Raw genomic sequence first — 17030 nt, forward strand, 5'->3', positions numbered from 1 at the left:
GCCCTATCAACTTAATGCCCTTGGCCACTGAAATCACACCATCCATACCTCCTTATTTCTGACTTGTGTTTACATAGTGCCACCTAAGCACTTTCAAACAGCAATTTCACCAGAATGTATTCCATGACATTTGGACTCTTGATATTTTGCCCCAGAGGAAACCACCAGAAACTAAGATTGTTCACCTAAGCATTCACCAAATAAACACATCTAAGCCAGTTACAGGTACATTCCTCAACTAGAATGCAGTTGCCATGGATTTCATAGTTTTGAAAAATAAATTCCTCTTCCAGAGATTTCTGAATAATCTGAGATTATTCTTGGTTCCTAAATTTTCATACTATCTCCTGCCTCCCTTTTCTAAGCCAGCACTTTGAGCCCCTCTGAACACCCATGACCTGTCTAGGTCCCTTCAAGACTTAGGAATGGCAGCATATGCCTGTAATCCCTGCTAAAGAGAGATTGAGGTAGGAGTATCCCAAGATTGAGGGCAGCCTTTACAATTTAGCAGGATCCTATCTCAAAATAGCCCCAGAGTTCGAGTTCCAGTGTGGGGTGAAGGGACATCGCAAATCAGCCAAGAGGGTTTAGAAAATATGGAATTCACAATTGCTTTTTAGTAGAGATGACCAGAAGATTCCACTGTGATAGAGAAGAAATCATTTGAAGCTAAGTTGAATTTCCAAAAATGGGTTTCCAAAATAATGAATACTTAACCACAGTAAGAACTCCCCATCAATAATATATCCAGCCTGTCTTGAAAGAAGGCCCAAGGCCCTGGAATGTACATGATCCTGGCAAGAGCAACCACTGATCTACCCAGTATTGACTAATACTTATATAAAACTTTGAGCCCAACCTTGAGTCATAGGTGGACAAATTGTTTCCAGTAGCCAGATTCAGTATCAGAACTAGGCAAAAGGCATGCCTGATAGCAAGGGCATTTTATACAAAAGCCCAGAGTACGATGCTTTGCAGGACCCACAGTGGTTCAGATATTTCATAAAGATGAAGAGCTAAAAAGAGCAGAGATAGGTGGCAGCCTTAGCCTGAATAAATCCTCCTTTTTAGCATACAAAAGCAAATGTATTTTCAATGAGGTTTTTTGTTTTGCTTGCGTTATGGCTGCTTTTTACATCTGTATCACTAGATCTGGCAGTACCCGATTTAGATCAGATTTCTGTTTTGTTTTTAGACTGTGCTATTTAATTCTCAAGTTAGATCCTGGTAGGGAAGTCGCCTTCTCAGTGATTCTCAGTGGAGGTTAAGAGGAGGCAATTTGCCTACCTCCTGAAACAGACATTTTTAGTTGTCAAACTAGAGGTGCTGTTATGCCAACTAGTGGGTAGAGGCCAGGGATGCTTTTAAACATTCTATAATATTTAAAACAGTCCCTATACCAAAGACTTATCTAGCCCAAAATGTAAATAGTGCTAAGACTGAGTAACCTGGTGCCTAGCCCCAAAGAAAAACTGTTAAGTTCAACCCTGACTTCTATTCATGATCAGAGGAGGCTGAAATTATAGGAAGTTTTGTCTAGACTCCTCAGGACCCAGACCTTTCATCAGAGGAAAACAACTCATGCTGAAGGAACCTAAGTTAATATAAAAACACAGAGGTCAAATGAAGAGAGAAAAAAAGGCTCTATAGTAAATCCTCAGTATGGGAAGGAAAAACATACACACAGGAAAGAATATGGAATGTTCCCACCAAATGTGAAACAGGCCCAGTCAATGCCATTTATTATACATGTTGAATAACCTCTGAGACCCAAGGGCTCCCACAGTGAGTTTGTTTGCTTGGTTGTATTTTTTGGTTTTTGGTTGTTTTTTGTTGCTTTTTTTTTTTTTTCCATTTTCTTTTTTTGCATCAAACAGGTTCTTCCAAGAGCCTGCTCACAAGGAAGACAAAAACAAATCTTCAGTAAAATGAAACAAACTGGAGAAGGTAAAACAGTCCACATCTGAAGAACAATGTTAAAAAACTCAGCAGACAGAAACCACACCAAACACTCATCCCATTTAATTTCCTGTTACATGCGCTAAGGAAACCAAGAACATCAGGCCCCAGGGCAGCAATGCTCTGAGAGTCTAGCTCAGGCTCCCCTCTTTGTGACAGATTCATGCACACAATCCACACATACCATTGACCCAGGCAGAAATACACATGCATGCACAGGAGGAGGCTAGAGAACCACAGGGCAGGATGGGAGGCAGAGCTGGTCAAAAATATGGCATCAGCTGGAAAATGGGGACCCAGAGAATCCTTCTGTTGCAGGCTGAACAAGTCAAAAATAAAGGCAGAACACAGGATAAAGGTAGGATGCTCAGACAAGAGGTTAGATAGATGAAGAGGGAAAGATGCAGAGGGAGTTTTGGGAAAGCAGTCTCAGAAGGGGAGGCCTTTCTTAATTGGGAACTCAGATGGGCAGAGGTCTTGTGACTCCGGTGATATACTGGAAGCTAAAGGAATATGCCACAGCATTACCTCTGCATCCTGTGTCCTCTCCCACAGTAGAGGGAAGCCACAAACACCCACCCTTTAGAGCCCTGCCCACAGACACTCTTAAGGACTTTCCCCAGTACCCAAAAAAAAATGATCCCCCTAACACACACACAAAGTTAGGTCCAGCATAGGCCAAAGTTAGGCCAAGCATAGAAAGCCTCAGTAACTCTTCTTGGTGGAACCAAAGCCAGAGAAGCCCATCACAGCTGCCATCTCATCATCTTCTTCAAATGTCAAGTCTTCCTCAGCCCTCCTCTTCTTCTCCTTCTGTTTCTCTTTCTTATATGCTTTAGCCTTTTCCTCCTGGGGGGAAGGGTAGAAATAACTCAGAAGCTCAGACTCCTGAGCCAAATGTTGTCAAAAGAGATGGGAGGGGCCGGGGTTGTAGCTCAGTGGTAGAGTGCTTGCCTAGCATATGGGAGCACTGGTTTTGATCCTCAGCACCACATAAAAATAAATAAATAAAATAAAGGTATTGTATCTATCTACAATTTAAAAAAAAGATATATATATATATATATGATTCCTTTCTATCGTTAGAAGAAAGTAAAAAAATCTCAAGGGCAGAGTAAAAGCCACAGTAAAGATTATAAGGTATATAACAAATTAGAGTAATTTTTTTTTTAAAACAAAGATTATAAGGGATAATCTGGAACTTCCAATCCTATACCCAGTTCATCTCTAGTTCTCCCCCACTGCCCCTTTCATTTCTAGTTCTTAACAGGGTTATAGGTACAAAACCATTTAACATTTTGGAACATGTAGCATATGCCAGGAAGTACTTCTTGAGTACTTTACGTATTATTATACTAAGATCACTATTATAGGGAACCTGAATCATGGGGAAGTTATATAACATACCCCAGTTTCTAAGTTTCCTCCACAGTCAGTAAGTAGAGGAAACAGAATTCTGACACTATCAACCTAGATCCACAGACTACTCAGAGACTAGGTACACTGAGCTAATCCATTTTTTTAGTCTTTTTTTTTTTTTTTAATGGGTTAAATCCCAGCCAGAGTGGAGGAGCTGCGGGTTTGTTTTTTTTTTTTTTAAGAGAGAGTGAGAGAGGAGAGAGAGAATTTTTAATATTTATTTATTTTTTTTTAGTTCTCGGCGGACACAACATCTTTGTTGGTATGTGGTGCTGAGGATCGAACCCGGGCCGCACGCATGCCAGGCGAGCACGCTACCGCTTGAGCCACATCCCCAGCCCCTTTTTTTTAGTCTTATAGTTTTAACAAAGAATATGGGGAGTCTATGCATGTGTGGGGTGCAGGAGGTAAATCGAAAATCTTTATACCTTCCTCTAAATTTTGCTGTGATCCTAAAATTGCTCTTAAAAAAAAATAAGTCTTTTTAAAAAATTAAATAAAAAAATAATAAGCTGAAACAGTCTAGGAAAATGGCCCAAACAGTCTAGGAAAAAAGGTATATTTAGAGCCATTTCCTTTAGCTCATGAGCAGCTCAAAGAACGTTTTCCCCTAGTATACAGAAATTCAGGGACAAAACTAGGGAAGAGAAAGTATAGCATGAGGAAGGAAGCCAACCATGAGCAATAAGATAAAATTCAAAGCTAAAGAGGGGCAGGGATAAGAGTCTCACCTCTTCTCTGAGCTCCTTCATCCTTTCCTCAAAATCATAATCTTTCTGCTTCTCTTCCATCTTTTTCTTGTTGACTTCAAAACGTTTCTTCACCTGATCCAGGGTGGAACGTTCCACACGCATAGACATACCCAGGTTTCGCTGATCTGGGTGGCATCAATAGGGAATAAATCAAGGTTATTACAAAGCCCCTCAAAAAGTCTTGGAATTTCTTTTTTTAATGTTTCAAAAATAATAAAATAAGAAGACATTTTTTCAGGGCAAGGAGCTCAGTGGTGGAACAATTGCCTAGCATATGCAATGCCCTGAGTTTGATCCCTAACACCACAAAATAAATAATAAAAAATATATATATATCTTTTTGCAAAATACCTAAAATAATTATATAGCAGAAATAATTATGGCTAAAAGAAATTCTTATCCTCACCTGTTCCCAGAAGCAGCAGTGGCTTTCTACTGCCCTTACTTAGCAGATAAGCACCAGTGGGGCTACCTAGGCCTAGAAGGCCATATTTGGGCTTACTGAGAACCTAGAACAATCTCTCACCTTATAACCTCAAGAAATATTAAACTAAGAAAATAAAGGATGGCCTGCGCTAAAGCAAATGGAAGAGTTCCCTGGGTATTTAAAAAAAAAAAAAAAAAGGGTGGGGACAAAGACAAACAACTCTTCCCTACCCCACTTCCAAAACCCAATCCCAGTCCCACTCACAAACTACCTCCAAGCCTTACGTTTCTTTCCATTAATGTGATCCAGGAAATTGATAGAGTCTTTCACCACACAGTCACAGACATTGCAGTAATATCTGACAGATGGGAAGAAATAGCACATGGGTCAAATCTGGTTTTAATCAAACAAGAAATTACAATTTCAGGGGGTCAGGCTTACTGGTGATTGAACTCAGAGATGCTTTACCACTCAGCCACATCTCCAGTCCTTTTAATTTTGAGACAGGGTCTCACTAAGTTGCTGAAGTTGGCCTCAAACTTGGAATCCTCCTGCCTTAGCCTCCTAAGTTGCTGGGGTAAGTGTAAACCAACACACACAGAAAGAAACTAATTTTTATGTAATCCCTTTAGAGTTTCCATTATAGCTTAATTCTTGAGAGAGTGTGGTAGCCAACCTCCAAAACAGACCAAACCTCCTATTCCTACCCTGTGTTGCCTCCTCTCAGTTTGTACCAAGGTTGATCTGTATGACCAACATACCAAACATGTCAAAACTGATGGTATGTATTTCTAAGGACATTAAAAAACAAGGCTTCTGTCCTTGTGTGGATTACTTGCTCTGGGCAAGTCAGTTGCTTTGTTTTGAGAAGCCCATGGGATGAAGAACTTCAGCCTTCAAATCACAGGCATGTGAGAGAGCTTGAAGGCAGATCCTCCAGCTTTATTTAAACCTCCAAGCCAATTCCTTGACTACAGCCTTACAAAAGACCCTGAGCCAGAAACACCTGCGTAAACTACTCCCAGATTCCTTGCCCACAGAAACTATTTTTTGCTGCTTAACTCTGAATTAACTTGATAATTTACGTAACAAAAGATAACAGAGATAAAAATGATATCAGTGGGTATACTAAACAGCTCAGAGAAGGGACACTAATTGGTATCTATATTGCTCTCCTGCTGGAAATCCTAACTGGACAGAGGAAGAGTCGTAGGGTGACAAAAGGGTAACAAGCTATTGTGGAACCCTACTTCCTACAGAATGGAGTCTAGGTCTAGAAAGAAGATGCACAACCAGACATCTTCCATACAACCAATTAATAACAACTATGGACTTTGCAGCTAATCTGGAACCTCAATACTCTTTCTTCACCATTAACAGCTTAGTTCTAATCTAGCTCTATTAAATTTCTCCCCTAAAAATCTTCTAATTCCTTCCTTCATTTCTTCTGACAGAACAAATAATCCCTTTCAAGATTTTAAGAAATAGTTATAGTACTAATATTAAAATGCCCACAAAGCAACTTCTCCTAAAGACCACAAACTTGAGAACTTAACAAAGAAAAACACCCCAGTAGTCATAGGACTAATATACCGAAGTCCACAAAGCAATCCCTCCCCTCCCACAAACTGTTCACTAAAGACCCTGGAGAGAAATAAAAATACATGTTTACATAAAAGGATAGAATTATGGTCAAAATAAGATTGTTCCCTGGGGTCAGGGACCCTCCTCTACACTTCCTAAAACCAACAGGTAGTTTATTATACACATCTTTGCTTCAAAGAAAGATGAAAAACTACTTACCCTCCCATCTCAGACTGTGGGGTGGTCTTGGTAATGACAATTGTCTTCCCAAGCTTAGATTCCAAGTCCACTTTGTAGTCCCTATGCCGCAGAAGTTCCCGTTTGACTGGCTGCACTGGTTTTCCTAAAACATGATGGGAAAGAAAAAGAAATGAATGAAACTCAAAATCCAGGGAACTACTCTCATTTTTTTTTAATATTTATTTTTTAGTTCTCGGCGGACACAACATCTTTGTTGGTATGTGGTGCTGAGGATCGAACCTGGGCCGCACGCATGCCAGGCGAGCGCGCTACCGCTTGAGCCACATCCCCAGCCCTCATTTCTTTTTATTTCTGTTTCTTTTGTGGTACCAAGGATTGAACCCAGCTCCACTCTATCATTGAGCTACACCCCCCAGTCCTTATTTCTTATTTTGAGACAGGGTCTGGCCAGTTGCCCAGACTGGCCTAGAATTTGCAATCCTCCTGCCTCAGCCTCTTAAGTAGCTGGGATTACAGGCATGTGTCACCTCGCTCAGGTTTTCATTTCTTTTTTGATTCATGAAAGATGAAACACAATATGCACCTTAAGAGACAGTTAGCAGCAGCTGAATGAGAACCTGAACACAGAAAAAAGTGATAAGCAATCCCCAATTCACTACAGTTTTTCTTCACTTTAAAGCCAGCAAGTCACCAGGCACGATGGCACATACCTGTAAGCCCAGCAGCCTGGGAGGCTGAAGCAGTATGATCACAAGTTCAAAGCCAGCCTCAGCAACTTAGCAAGGCCCTAAGCAACTCAGCAAGACCCTGTTTCTAAATATATATATAAAAAAAAGGGCTGGGGATGTGGCTCAAGCGGTAGCCACTCGCCTGGCATGCGTGCGGCCCGGGTTCGATCCTCAGCACCACATACCAACAAAGATGTTGTGTCCGCCGAGAACTAAAAAATAAATATTAAAAACTCTCTCTCTCTCCTCTCTCACTCTCTTAAAAAAAAAAAAAAAAAAAAGCTGGGGATGTAGCTCAGTGGTTAAGCACCCCTGGGCTCAATCCCTGGTACCAATCTAATAAAAAATAAAGTCAGCAAGTCTAGAAGCAACGTGTTTTCTATTCATTAACTTAACTGAAGGGAGATATGTATTTCCACCAGAAGCTACCTTTTTAAGAGAAGCAAGGCACTCAGTAATGCTTTTATGCATACAGATACCCTAAGCACCACACAAAAAGGAACACTTGGTCAAATTTTTTAAAAGACCACCTAACATTTGGGAAATACTTATTCATTTAACAGGCACACCAAGCACTATTTATTATACACATTACATAAAAAACAAAGAGGATTAATGTTAGATAAGGTGGTATGGAAGTAAAGCATAAGACTGTATGTTTGAAAACAGATGAGAAAATAAGAAATTTCTTTTTGTAAAACGAAGCGGATACAGTAGAGGAGCACCAATTCCCTGACACTGTACCAGGTACTGAGAAATGGCATCCACTAAGCATCACATGAAACAATCACAAATTCCTCGTGGGTACCCCTGCTTTTCTGAGACTTTGCGGGAGGGTCTTGATTGGGCCTTCTCTCCCTTAAGAAATTTCAAAATACAGCAGTAGTGTTCAGCAGTAAACTATTCCACTTTGCTTATTCTTTGTTACTACTGCAAATTCCAGTCTCCTCTCTGTATGTCCTTCAAGAAAGCACTAATTGAACAAGCGAAGGAATGGCAAGGAAGCAGAGGATAACAAAGCTGAAAAGAAACTCAACTTCAGTCCACCTTCTCGCTCTCATTTTGTTATACATGTAGAAACCGAAGACCAGGGAGGCCACGCTCCCAGAGATGACATGGGGCAAGTGAGCAGCGCTTTTCAACTCCCACCCACTCTCCAGCCATTGCATCGCCTCTATGATACCCTTAACCCTTGAAGTGGGCACCCACCATCCTTCTTTTCTCTCTCTTCCGTGAGCCTCTTCTCGGCGAGCTTCTCGTATTCATCTTTGTCCCACTTTCGGCGAAAGTCCAAGTTTTTTGTCTGTAGGGGAAAAAAGTGCTCAAGATCCGTCGCTAATGGTGTCCGGACCCCTAGAGAAAATGAGGTGACAGTGTTCTCGCCACCAAGTCAACCCCGGACTTTCCGAAAGCGAAGCTTCTCTGGACCGCACTACGAGGCTAAGATGGACTCAGGACCCCAACCCGAGAGACCTCCGCGAGTTCACCGGTCTCTGCGCCTGGACCTTAAGGGGGAGTTCTCGAACTCAGACCCTGGGATCGCCAAGTGGTGTTGGGAAGCCAGTCGGGTGCCGTTGTCTGTCTCTATTCAGCGACGAGAAAGCACACCCGCCCTTACCCGCAAACATTCTCCTCACACACAACACCTACCCCGCTGCCCGACGCCATCTTCACAGCGAAGTGAATGGAAAGCCGGAAAATGCCGTAAAAAGCGGCCTGGAGCTGTAAAGCAAGACCGCCGTCCAATAAGTTTAGAGTCCCGTGTTCTAAAACGCGCTAAGGACTGGAGAGCTTCTAATACACGCTCGTCGGCCCCGCCTCCGCTCCTAGGAGATGGCGCAGGCGTAATGAGAGCGTGAAGCAACGCGGAAGTAAGGGCGCCTGCAAGCGTTCTTTTAACTGAGGCTTTCAAAACAACCATCAAAGGATTATTAGTTCAACTCATCTGTTTTACAAAAAAGGAAACTGAGTTTCAGAAACTAATCTAATCCAATCAACTATACGTGTATTGTCAAGGGGTTGATCTAATCCAATCAACTATACGTGTATTGTCAAGGGGTTGATCTAATCCAGTCAACTATGCATGTATTGTCAAAGAGTTTCTAACCTTTGAAAGGCTGAAGTGCTAATTAGGGGATCTATAAGTTCCATTCACCAGCAAGCACTAGGAATATGGTCCTAAGCTAAAGTATATTTGCAACAGCTGCTACCTTTCCCCAGGCACAGAAGAAAAACTCTTTTTGCACTTGGGCCCTAGTTCTTGAAATAATGGACCCACCCATTCCTTAACTCAGTTTTCATTGAATTGGCCATTCAGTTTGTAGGGCACAATTTAATCAACAGGATTAGATATGGAAAGAAAGGTCATCAGCACACCATCCTAAAGTGAAGCATTCTGGCAAATGGCTCACAATATGGTGATTTTTAGTGACATAACTGTATGAAGGGAGAATAGAAAGAGGGAACTGTGGCAGCTCCCTTTACTAAATACAGAAGTATCACTCCAGGGAGGTTTCTCCTAGCTCACAGAATTCTCTAGTGTACACTCAATCATTTTCTATGGCCTATGCAAATGAACCCCATGATAGCAAATTACCCAAACTATTACACTTAATATTTTATTTAATATTTTATCCAACCAATTCTAGAAGAGCCTCCATGGCAGTGTAGAATAGTCACAGCAATGATTCTGGCATAGAAAATGGTCTCCAAAATCTCAAAAGATCAGATCTCCATCTATTCAATTCACCTATTAAGTTCAATATTCAAGGTTATTAAACAGACAGCCCCATCCTGCTACTGTTACCAGTGGATAGGCTAGAAATAATACCATGCTCTTGAAATACCATCTATGTCCTCAGATGTAACAGAATATAGCCATTGTCCATTCGTGCTGTCTTCCCAAAACTCTCTGGACAGGCCAAGGACTTGTGGACAAATTCCCCAGAATCTGGTTCCAACACTACAATGAAAAGCTAAGTATCTGGCATCTGATCTCCATGGTTCAGAATCCTCAGCCTGAGGCAACTCTTCCAGAGCCTTGATCACAGCAACCATTTTAGCACCTCTTCATAGCATTCAGAGGCATTTCAAATTTGCCTCTACAGCAAAAGTATGTCTCTTTCACATACCAGCAATCTGCACCAGGCAGAGTAGCTGCTTACACTAGCCCAAGAGTCCTTAGGGCCTTCTATAGTTCCGTATTCAGAAAGGACAGAGGAGGCAGAAGGCACTTGTCACCCATCCTGGCCAGCTGTTGTGAAGTCTATCAGGAATTCAGTCCTGGATGAAAATTTTTCTACAAAGAGCAGCAGATGGCAATCAGGCAAGTATCAAGACTCAGACAGTCTCTTCTGAATTTCAGCCACAAGATTTTCCCGTTTAATGGCAACCTAAAACATAAGAGAACCCTCATGTGACAAACTAGAAAGGGTACTATCTTCTTAGCCATTGTTTTTCCAGATTTATTTTACTCTGTATCAGTTCCAACTATTTATGCAACCAGTAGGGAGTAGTAAAGGCTCCAAGTTCACGAGAAAATGTATGCCCTCAAGACAAAAAGGATTAAAACATCTGATCTATTTTGTTGATTAGTCTCAAAACACCAATTCAAATTTCATTTGTCCTTCTTCTGCCCACACAGCCAATATTCACTGGCTACAATTGTTGTTTGGGGTAGGTCTTCATTCAACCCTAATACTACTACCCCTGAATTTATTTTCTCAGCCAGAAAACACATATTTCTTAAGAATCTAGAAAAGATACAAACACTTGATCCCTTCTATTTCTGCCTGCTCCCACTCACCTCCTCTCTGCTGGCCACCGAACGGAGTTTGATGACCCCTTCCTTCTGTTCTTGCTCACCAATAATGACCACCAATGGAATGCCTGTGTTCTCACAATAGTGCAGTTGGGTTAATAGTTTAGGGTTGTTCTTGTATAGCATCTCTGCCTGAAAGGAGTCAAGACACAGTAGGGGACCTTACTACTATCACCATAGCATATAAACTCCAAAAACATACATTTCTAAGGAAGCCAGAAATAAGTGCCTGGCCCTCTAGTGGTATACTAAAAAAGGTAGAAATAAGCCTTGCTCCTGAGTTCCATATATGCCTAAATGGCACAGATAGCAGCCCCACTATACCTTGATTCCAGCATCCCAAAGCTCTGCAATTAGTTTCAACCGTTCCCGGAGAAAGTTCTTCTGGGGCGTGGCCACAAATACTTGGGTCTCTGTAGTCCGTACCTTCTTGAAAGAATTCTGATAAGAAACAGAAGAAAGTAAAATTAATAAAAACATCCTCTGCACCAGCAATTCCAAAAACCAAGATAAATAAATTATCAGAAAAGCAGTCCAACTATACTGCCAGAAATAGATTTTTAGATCTCTAGCCCTACCTCAGCCCTACCTAGGACCTACCTTCATCCTCTGCTCCACAATGTAGAAAATTCGCTCTATTCCAATGCTTAGGCCCACACATGGCACTTTGTGGCCCTTGGGGTCAAACGTGGCCACCAGCTCATCATAACGCCCACCAGCTGCCACACTGCCCACATTCAGGGGCTCCTCCCCAGCCTGAGCTGGGGTTTGTAGCAGTACTGCTTCATAGATCACTCCTGTATAGTAGTCCATGCCCCGAGCCAGGCTTAGGTCAAAGCATATCTGTGGGGACAAGGCTATAGTCAATCCCAGACCAGGCTCTCACGACACAAGAGGTCCACTCCCAACTCAGCTTACCTTCTCAGCAATTCCAAATAAAGTCAGGTATTCAAAAAGCAACTTCAGGTCCCCTAGGCCCTCCAGGGCCTGCTTATTCTGGGATAGTCTGGGATCCTGAAACAATTGCTCTATCAGAGATACTCCACCTGGGAAGAAATGTAGGGAGCAATAAGGTGTATGCTATTTACCTGGATGTGCTTCATCCAAATTTATCTAATCTTGTTTTTAAAATGAAGGAGAAGGAGAAAGAGAAGATCCTGGTCTCGTATCATGCGGTCCTCCTCCCCTGCCTTTACCTCTGCCATTTGAAGATATAACATACTTATATTAAGTAAAAGGAAAACTAAATTCAGACCAGGCTCTGAAGCTTAATAAATACATCTATAGAAAGTAGCTGATTTGGAGGTGGAAACTGAAAATGTCAGCAGCAGCCTGGTTCTATCACAGCTCTGAAAACCCTGGTTCTTACCATGACATTGGATATACTCCCCAATTCGATCAGCCACCTCAGGAGCCAAGCCTTTCTTTGCCACCATCTCATGTCTCACATCTCTCCAAGACATCTGCATAAATATCCAAATGTTAGCTCAGTTCCAAATCCTTTGTCTAACTGGAAAAGGGTATCTGTCATTTAATAAGTATGTCATAAATAGTTAAGTATATTAGTATACTCAGAGGCAGTTTTTTTAAAAATATTTTTTAGATGTTGATGAACCTTTATTTTATTCATTTATTTATATGCAGTGCTAAGAGTCAAACCCAGTGCCTCACACATGCTAGGCAAGCACTCTAACACTGAGCCACAATCCAAGCCCTCAGAGGCAGTCTAAGATACTCAGCCACTATCCTCACCATACAGTACAACTCAGATCTTGCTTCAGAATATCTCCTTAACTTCCTCCTTCAAGAACTCACTTCCAGACACTGTTCCTTATTTTCTTCAAATGGTATGAATTTGAGGACATGGCAGAAATCCAAACAGGGTCTACTGAAGCATGGTTTCTTCATTACCTTGTCTAGTTTGTCCATTGAGGCACAGATGGCACGGAACTTGCTTTCAGGAACACCACAAACAGCAAACATCCCGTCCACTATCCGCCGGTCATTGACCTGTAAATTCAATGCGAGTAATCCAAGTGTCTTGTCAAGACCCTTTCCCTTAAAACCTCCTGACTCATAACAGGAATAAGGAAAAAAAAAAAATCTTACCAAAAGAGTACATGTATATTCACATTATCAGGCCAAATCCAGACATCTCCCCCAGTCCTCAGCCTAGGCCTCACCTTAATGAGAAAGTCCCCTAGCTGTAACCCACTTAGGACTTCACACATGATCTTCAAACATTCTGCATCAGGGATCATAGGGTCAAAGTGACCAGCAATGTCAAAATCCTACAGTAAAGAAAAAAAAAAAGGAAAAAACTTCCACTAATCAGTCAATTCCCTGTTTAACTATCAAGCTGTGCTATCCCCATCAGGTCACTTACACACTGGCAGAACTCCCTATAGCGGCCTTGGACTATTGTTGGGCTCTCTCGCCGCCACACCTTTCCAACTTGGTAGCGTTTCATCTTCTTCAATTTATTCATGGCCAGATAACGAGCAAAGGGGACCTCATAGATAGATTAAGGAAGAAAGATATTGCATTCAAAGTTTGGGCCCATTAGAGAGGATTTGTCCTCTATCAATTGGATCTTATCCACTAGGATTGAGAACAAGGACTTTCTATGTCTTATTTCCCACTATCCCTAAGGGGTAGCAGTGCTTGGCATTCAAAATATATTGAAGAGTGTCAAGTGAAGGAATCTCACCTAGCAAAACTGAAAGTTGAACAGAAAGAAGAAGCAGAGAAATTCGGGTCTGGGCCATTTCCTCCCAAACCCTACTATTTCAAAATAGTCAAGCTTCAGAACCTAGATTTTCCTACAATTTCAAATCCTTATTTCTAAAAGTGTAGGCCAAGGACCACATGCATTTTAATTACCCAGGATGCCTGTTTAAAATGCAAATTGTTGAATTCCACTGAAGTTACAGAAATAAGAATCTCTGGAATTGATGTTTCATCAAGCTTCCCCAAGGAATTCTAATACACAACAAAATTAAATGACAGGGCTCCAGCCCAGGCTCTGCTGGAACAAGTGCCTTCTGGGAGAAACCAGAAGTAAAGGCTACTACCAATAAAACTATAGTGTCCCAGAATCACTCTCTTCCCTTTTGTCAGAGAAAGCTCTCTGGATCTGGACAGAGGTCAGACTGCAGCACTCAGAAGGATACAGTAAGGTCATAGCGAAGGGACAGCAGTTCTCCACCTTGATCCTTCAGATCATACATGAGCCCAGAGTGCTCTTCATATTTCTCAGTTAGCATTTCCTACAGGGGCCAAATAGAGCCACAGTTCAAAGTATGACTAGAGAACACAGATGAGAAACCCTTTGGGACTCTGAAGGTAGGTAAAGAAAAGGGGTTCTAGGCCCTCTTCTATTCTTACCGTTAGCTCAAATGCTGGGGTATCCAAACCCTTTGCTCCATGACGTTTAAAACAGCTGACAACCATATCAAGAATTTTCTCCCTCACAACCATCTGTTGAGGACTAAGATCCCTGGTGCCCTGGAAGCCAAAAGCAGCCAAAATACAAGCAAAACAAAACAAAAATTTTAAATGACCATTTAAGAGAAAGAGTTAAACTATACCTATAATCTAAGGTTTAGAGCTAACATTTTTTTCTGACTCTGATACCCACCCAATATCTCAAAAATAGTAAAGGTTTTTTAAATTTTTTTTAGTTGTAGTTGGACCCAATACCTTTATTTTGTTTATTTTTATGTGGTGCTGAAGATCAAACCAAGCATCTGGCACAAGCTAGGCGAGCGTTCTACCACTGAGCCACAACCCGAGCCCAGTAAAGGGTTTTTGTAAAAACAAAACAAAACTTTGTGGTGCTGAGGATCAAACTCAGGACCTCTTGGATTTTTTAGATTGGTGATTGAACCCAGGGGAACTTTACCACTGAGCTACATCCTCAATTCTTTATATTTTTATTTTGAGACAGGGTCTCACTAAATTGCTTAGGACCTCACCAAGTCTTTAAGGCTAGCCTCAAAGTGTGATCCTCCTACCTCAGCCTCTTGAGTCACTGGGATTACAGGCATGCACCACCATGGCCAGCTGTATAGGTTTTGTATGAATGTGTTGTTTTCTTTTAATTTAGCTTAAAAGGCTAGGTGTGGTGGCACATGCCTGTATTCCCAGCAACTCAGGAGGGCAAACAGGAGGTTCACAAATTTAAGGCCAGCCCTAAGGCCTTAGCAAGGCCCTAAACAACTTAGTGAGACCCTATTTCAGAATGAAAAAAAAAAAAAAAAGACTGGGGATGTGGGTCAGTGGTTAAGTGTCCCTGGGTTCAATCCTTGGTCCAAAGGGAGGAAAAAAACTTAGCTTAAAAGGATTCTAAAAGGGGTCACAGAAATAAGTGATGCAGAGGTCAGTCCTTGAAAGCATGCTAATGGGACAGGATGAGCAAAGGGTATTACCTTCGGGATCTTAATGATAAAATTTGGTTTCTCTTGATGTGGTTTAGGTTGGGATGTTAACAATGCCTCTGCAACCTGGAAGAAAAAGGAATATAAGATGTGGCTCCATCGCACACTGGTCAGACTTGTGACGTCACTGATCCTATGGACCACCAACCTACAAAAACCCTTGACCCTAAGCAACAGGAAGCCTGAGTGCTATCCTGATCTCAGCCGCCCTCCTCAAGAACCTATGCTGTATCTACAAATATACATGTAATATATGAGGTCAGGTCTTCACCACACAAGCTTCTTCACTGTATCTTAGTTTTTAAGTGTCTGAAAAAGTTTAAATAACTAAGAACAATGAAGGCACAGAACACCACTACACCAACAAACATGTAAAAGCAGGAATTAATTATGACTTCTTCCAGTCTTCAGTTCCTACTCAAACAGCAAAAATAGGAATCCTAATAAGACAGTTTTGTTTATCAGGCTTGGAGATAAGGAAAATGTAAGCTGAAACAGAAGTAGCCCAAGAACCTGGAACAAGCCTGAGGTGAAAAGGAAAGCATTTCTTGACAAAACTTAAAAACTCAGGCTAGTAACATGCTGTGACTGAAAATTAATTTTTAAAAGGAGTTCTGTTGGGGCTGGGGATGTGGCTCAAGCGGTAGAGCGCTCGCCTGGCATGCGTGCGGCCCGGGTTCGATCCTCTGCACCACATACCAACAAAGATGTTGTGTCCGCCGAGAACTAAAAAATAAATATTAAAAAAAATTAAAAAATAAAAGGAGTTCTGTTGTTTGTGACAGTACATTGCATCTGCTAAGAGGACATTAAGGAACTTTCCAAAGCACAGCAAAACAGAACATTGTCTTTATTAACAGCATGTCATATGCCCTTCCAGAAATAAAGGGTTTGGTAGTTCCATGTTTTAGTGATTCTATCCCCCAAAGAGAAGTACAAGTTCAAAGCCACAATTCCTCATATGTAATACCAAACTCCAAAAATTTCTGAAAATTGAAGATGTCCTTCTGAGATTCATTTTAAAGTAAACTCTAATGTGAACTCAATGTGTTTATGGTCTTTGGCCATCCCATTTAGTGGGAATATCCACAATATTTTGCTTAAGAATATAATGTGTTCGACTCCAAAATTTTCAGTTAATAGAATATAGACCTGTATTAAAATAATGCCCTTGCTGCATGACTTCAGACATGGCATTAAACCTTGCAGCCTCCGTTTCCTCAACTGTAAAATGAAAATTAAAACCCCAACCTCCCAAGATTGCTCCAAATGTTAAATGACAAAGCACCCAAAATGCTTAGTTCTGTGCAAGTACATAATGAGCACTCCATTTTAAAAGCCGTGATAATATAGTACAGGTCGCGAGTCATGTTTCCAGACCTGAAGACCCAACTCTGAAAGACAAGCTATCTCAGTCCGGCTCACCTGGCTATGACAACCTACTGCAGAGATGCACGCAGCACGGGGCGGTCGCAGGAGCTGGCTGAGCAGCGTAACCCAGGTCCTCCTGGGCAGGAGTCCGAGCTGGGGCATCGTGCGGCAGAGCACCGGCCTTCCGGGACAGGAGCCAAAGGCCTGGGAACCAGTGGGGCGGGACCCCCGTAGTGCGCGGGAGAAGCGAAGCAGGACCGCCAGGAAGGACCAAGTACTGAATTAGTCCAGGTTGACTGAGATCCTGTCCTCCCAGGCTCTCTAACCCGG

At 41.8% G+C, this 17030-nt stretch overlaps 2 protein-coding genes across 2 annotated transcripts; both read right to left on the reverse strand.

The window, feature by feature from the left end:
* Positions 1-1698: 1698 nt before the first annotated feature.
* ZMAT2 (zinc finger matrin-type 2) lies at positions 1699-8778 on the reverse strand. The gene is made up of 6 exons (XM_081295411.1): positions 8721-8778; positions 8280-8373; positions 6361-6484; positions 4842-4915; positions 4110-4255; positions 1699-2808 (listed from the first exon to the last, which is right to left on the reverse strand). Exons 1-6 carry the CDS (start codon positions 8736-8738, stop codon positions 2665-2667), a joined length of 600 nt encoding a protein of 199 aa, XP_081151537.1. The 5' UTR covers positions 8739-8778; the 3' UTR covers positions 1699-2664.
* An 896-nt stretch (positions 8779-9674) lies between these two features.
* Positions 9675-17028, reverse strand: HARS2 (histidyl-tRNA synthetase 2, mitochondrial). The gene is made up of 13 exons (XM_081295403.1): positions 16755-17028; positions 15321-15395; positions 14278-14397; positions 14064-14159; positions 13277-13402; positions 13074-13181; positions 12802-12900; positions 12260-12353; positions 11809-11936; positions 11491-11733; positions 11215-11331; positions 10876-11022; positions 9675-10462 (listed from the first exon to the last, which is right to left on the reverse strand). The coding sequence occupies exons 1-13, from the start codon at positions 16860-16862 to the stop codon at positions 10403-10405; spliced, it is 1521 nt and encodes a 506-aa protein (XP_081151529.1). The 5' UTR covers positions 16863-17028; the 3' UTR covers positions 9675-10402.
* Positions 17029-17030: the final 2 nt, after the last annotated feature.

The sequence above is a fragment of the Spermophilus citellus genome (assembly GCF_964194105.1).
Source record: "Spermophilus citellus genome assembly, chromosome: 1".
NCBI classification, from domain to species: domain Eukaryota; kingdom Metazoa; phylum Chordata; class Mammalia; order Rodentia; family Sciuridae; genus Spermophilus; species Spermophilus citellus.

What these genes read in the sequence shown, in the direction of transcription:
- ZMAT2 (XM_081295411.1), bottom strand. An exon ending in CCACAGTCTGAGATGGGAGG is followed by an intron (nt 4,916 to 6,360) that starts GTAAGTAGTTTT and finishes CCCATCTGTCAG; the next exon opens with ATATTACTGCAATGTCTGTG. An exon ending in TCACATTAATGGAAAGAAAC is followed by an intron (nt 4,256 to 4,841) that starts GTAAGGCTTGGA and finishes GATGCCACCCAG; the next exon opens with ATCAGCGAAACCTGGGTATG.
- HARS2 (XM_081295403.1), bottom strand. Translation starts at nt 16,862, where the DNA reads ATGCCCCAGCTCGGACTCCTGCCCAGGAGGACCTGGGTTACGCTGCTC. An exon ending in CCCTTCGCTATGACCTTACT is followed by an intron (nt 13,403 to 14,063) that starts GTATCCTTCTGA and finishes TCTATCTATGAG; the next exon opens with GTCCCCTTTGCTCGTTATCT. An exon ending in TAGGGGACTTTCTCATTAAG is followed by an intron (nt 12,901 to 13,073) that starts GTGAGGCCTAGG and finishes TTGAATTTACAG; the next exon opens with GTCAATGACCGGCGGATAGT.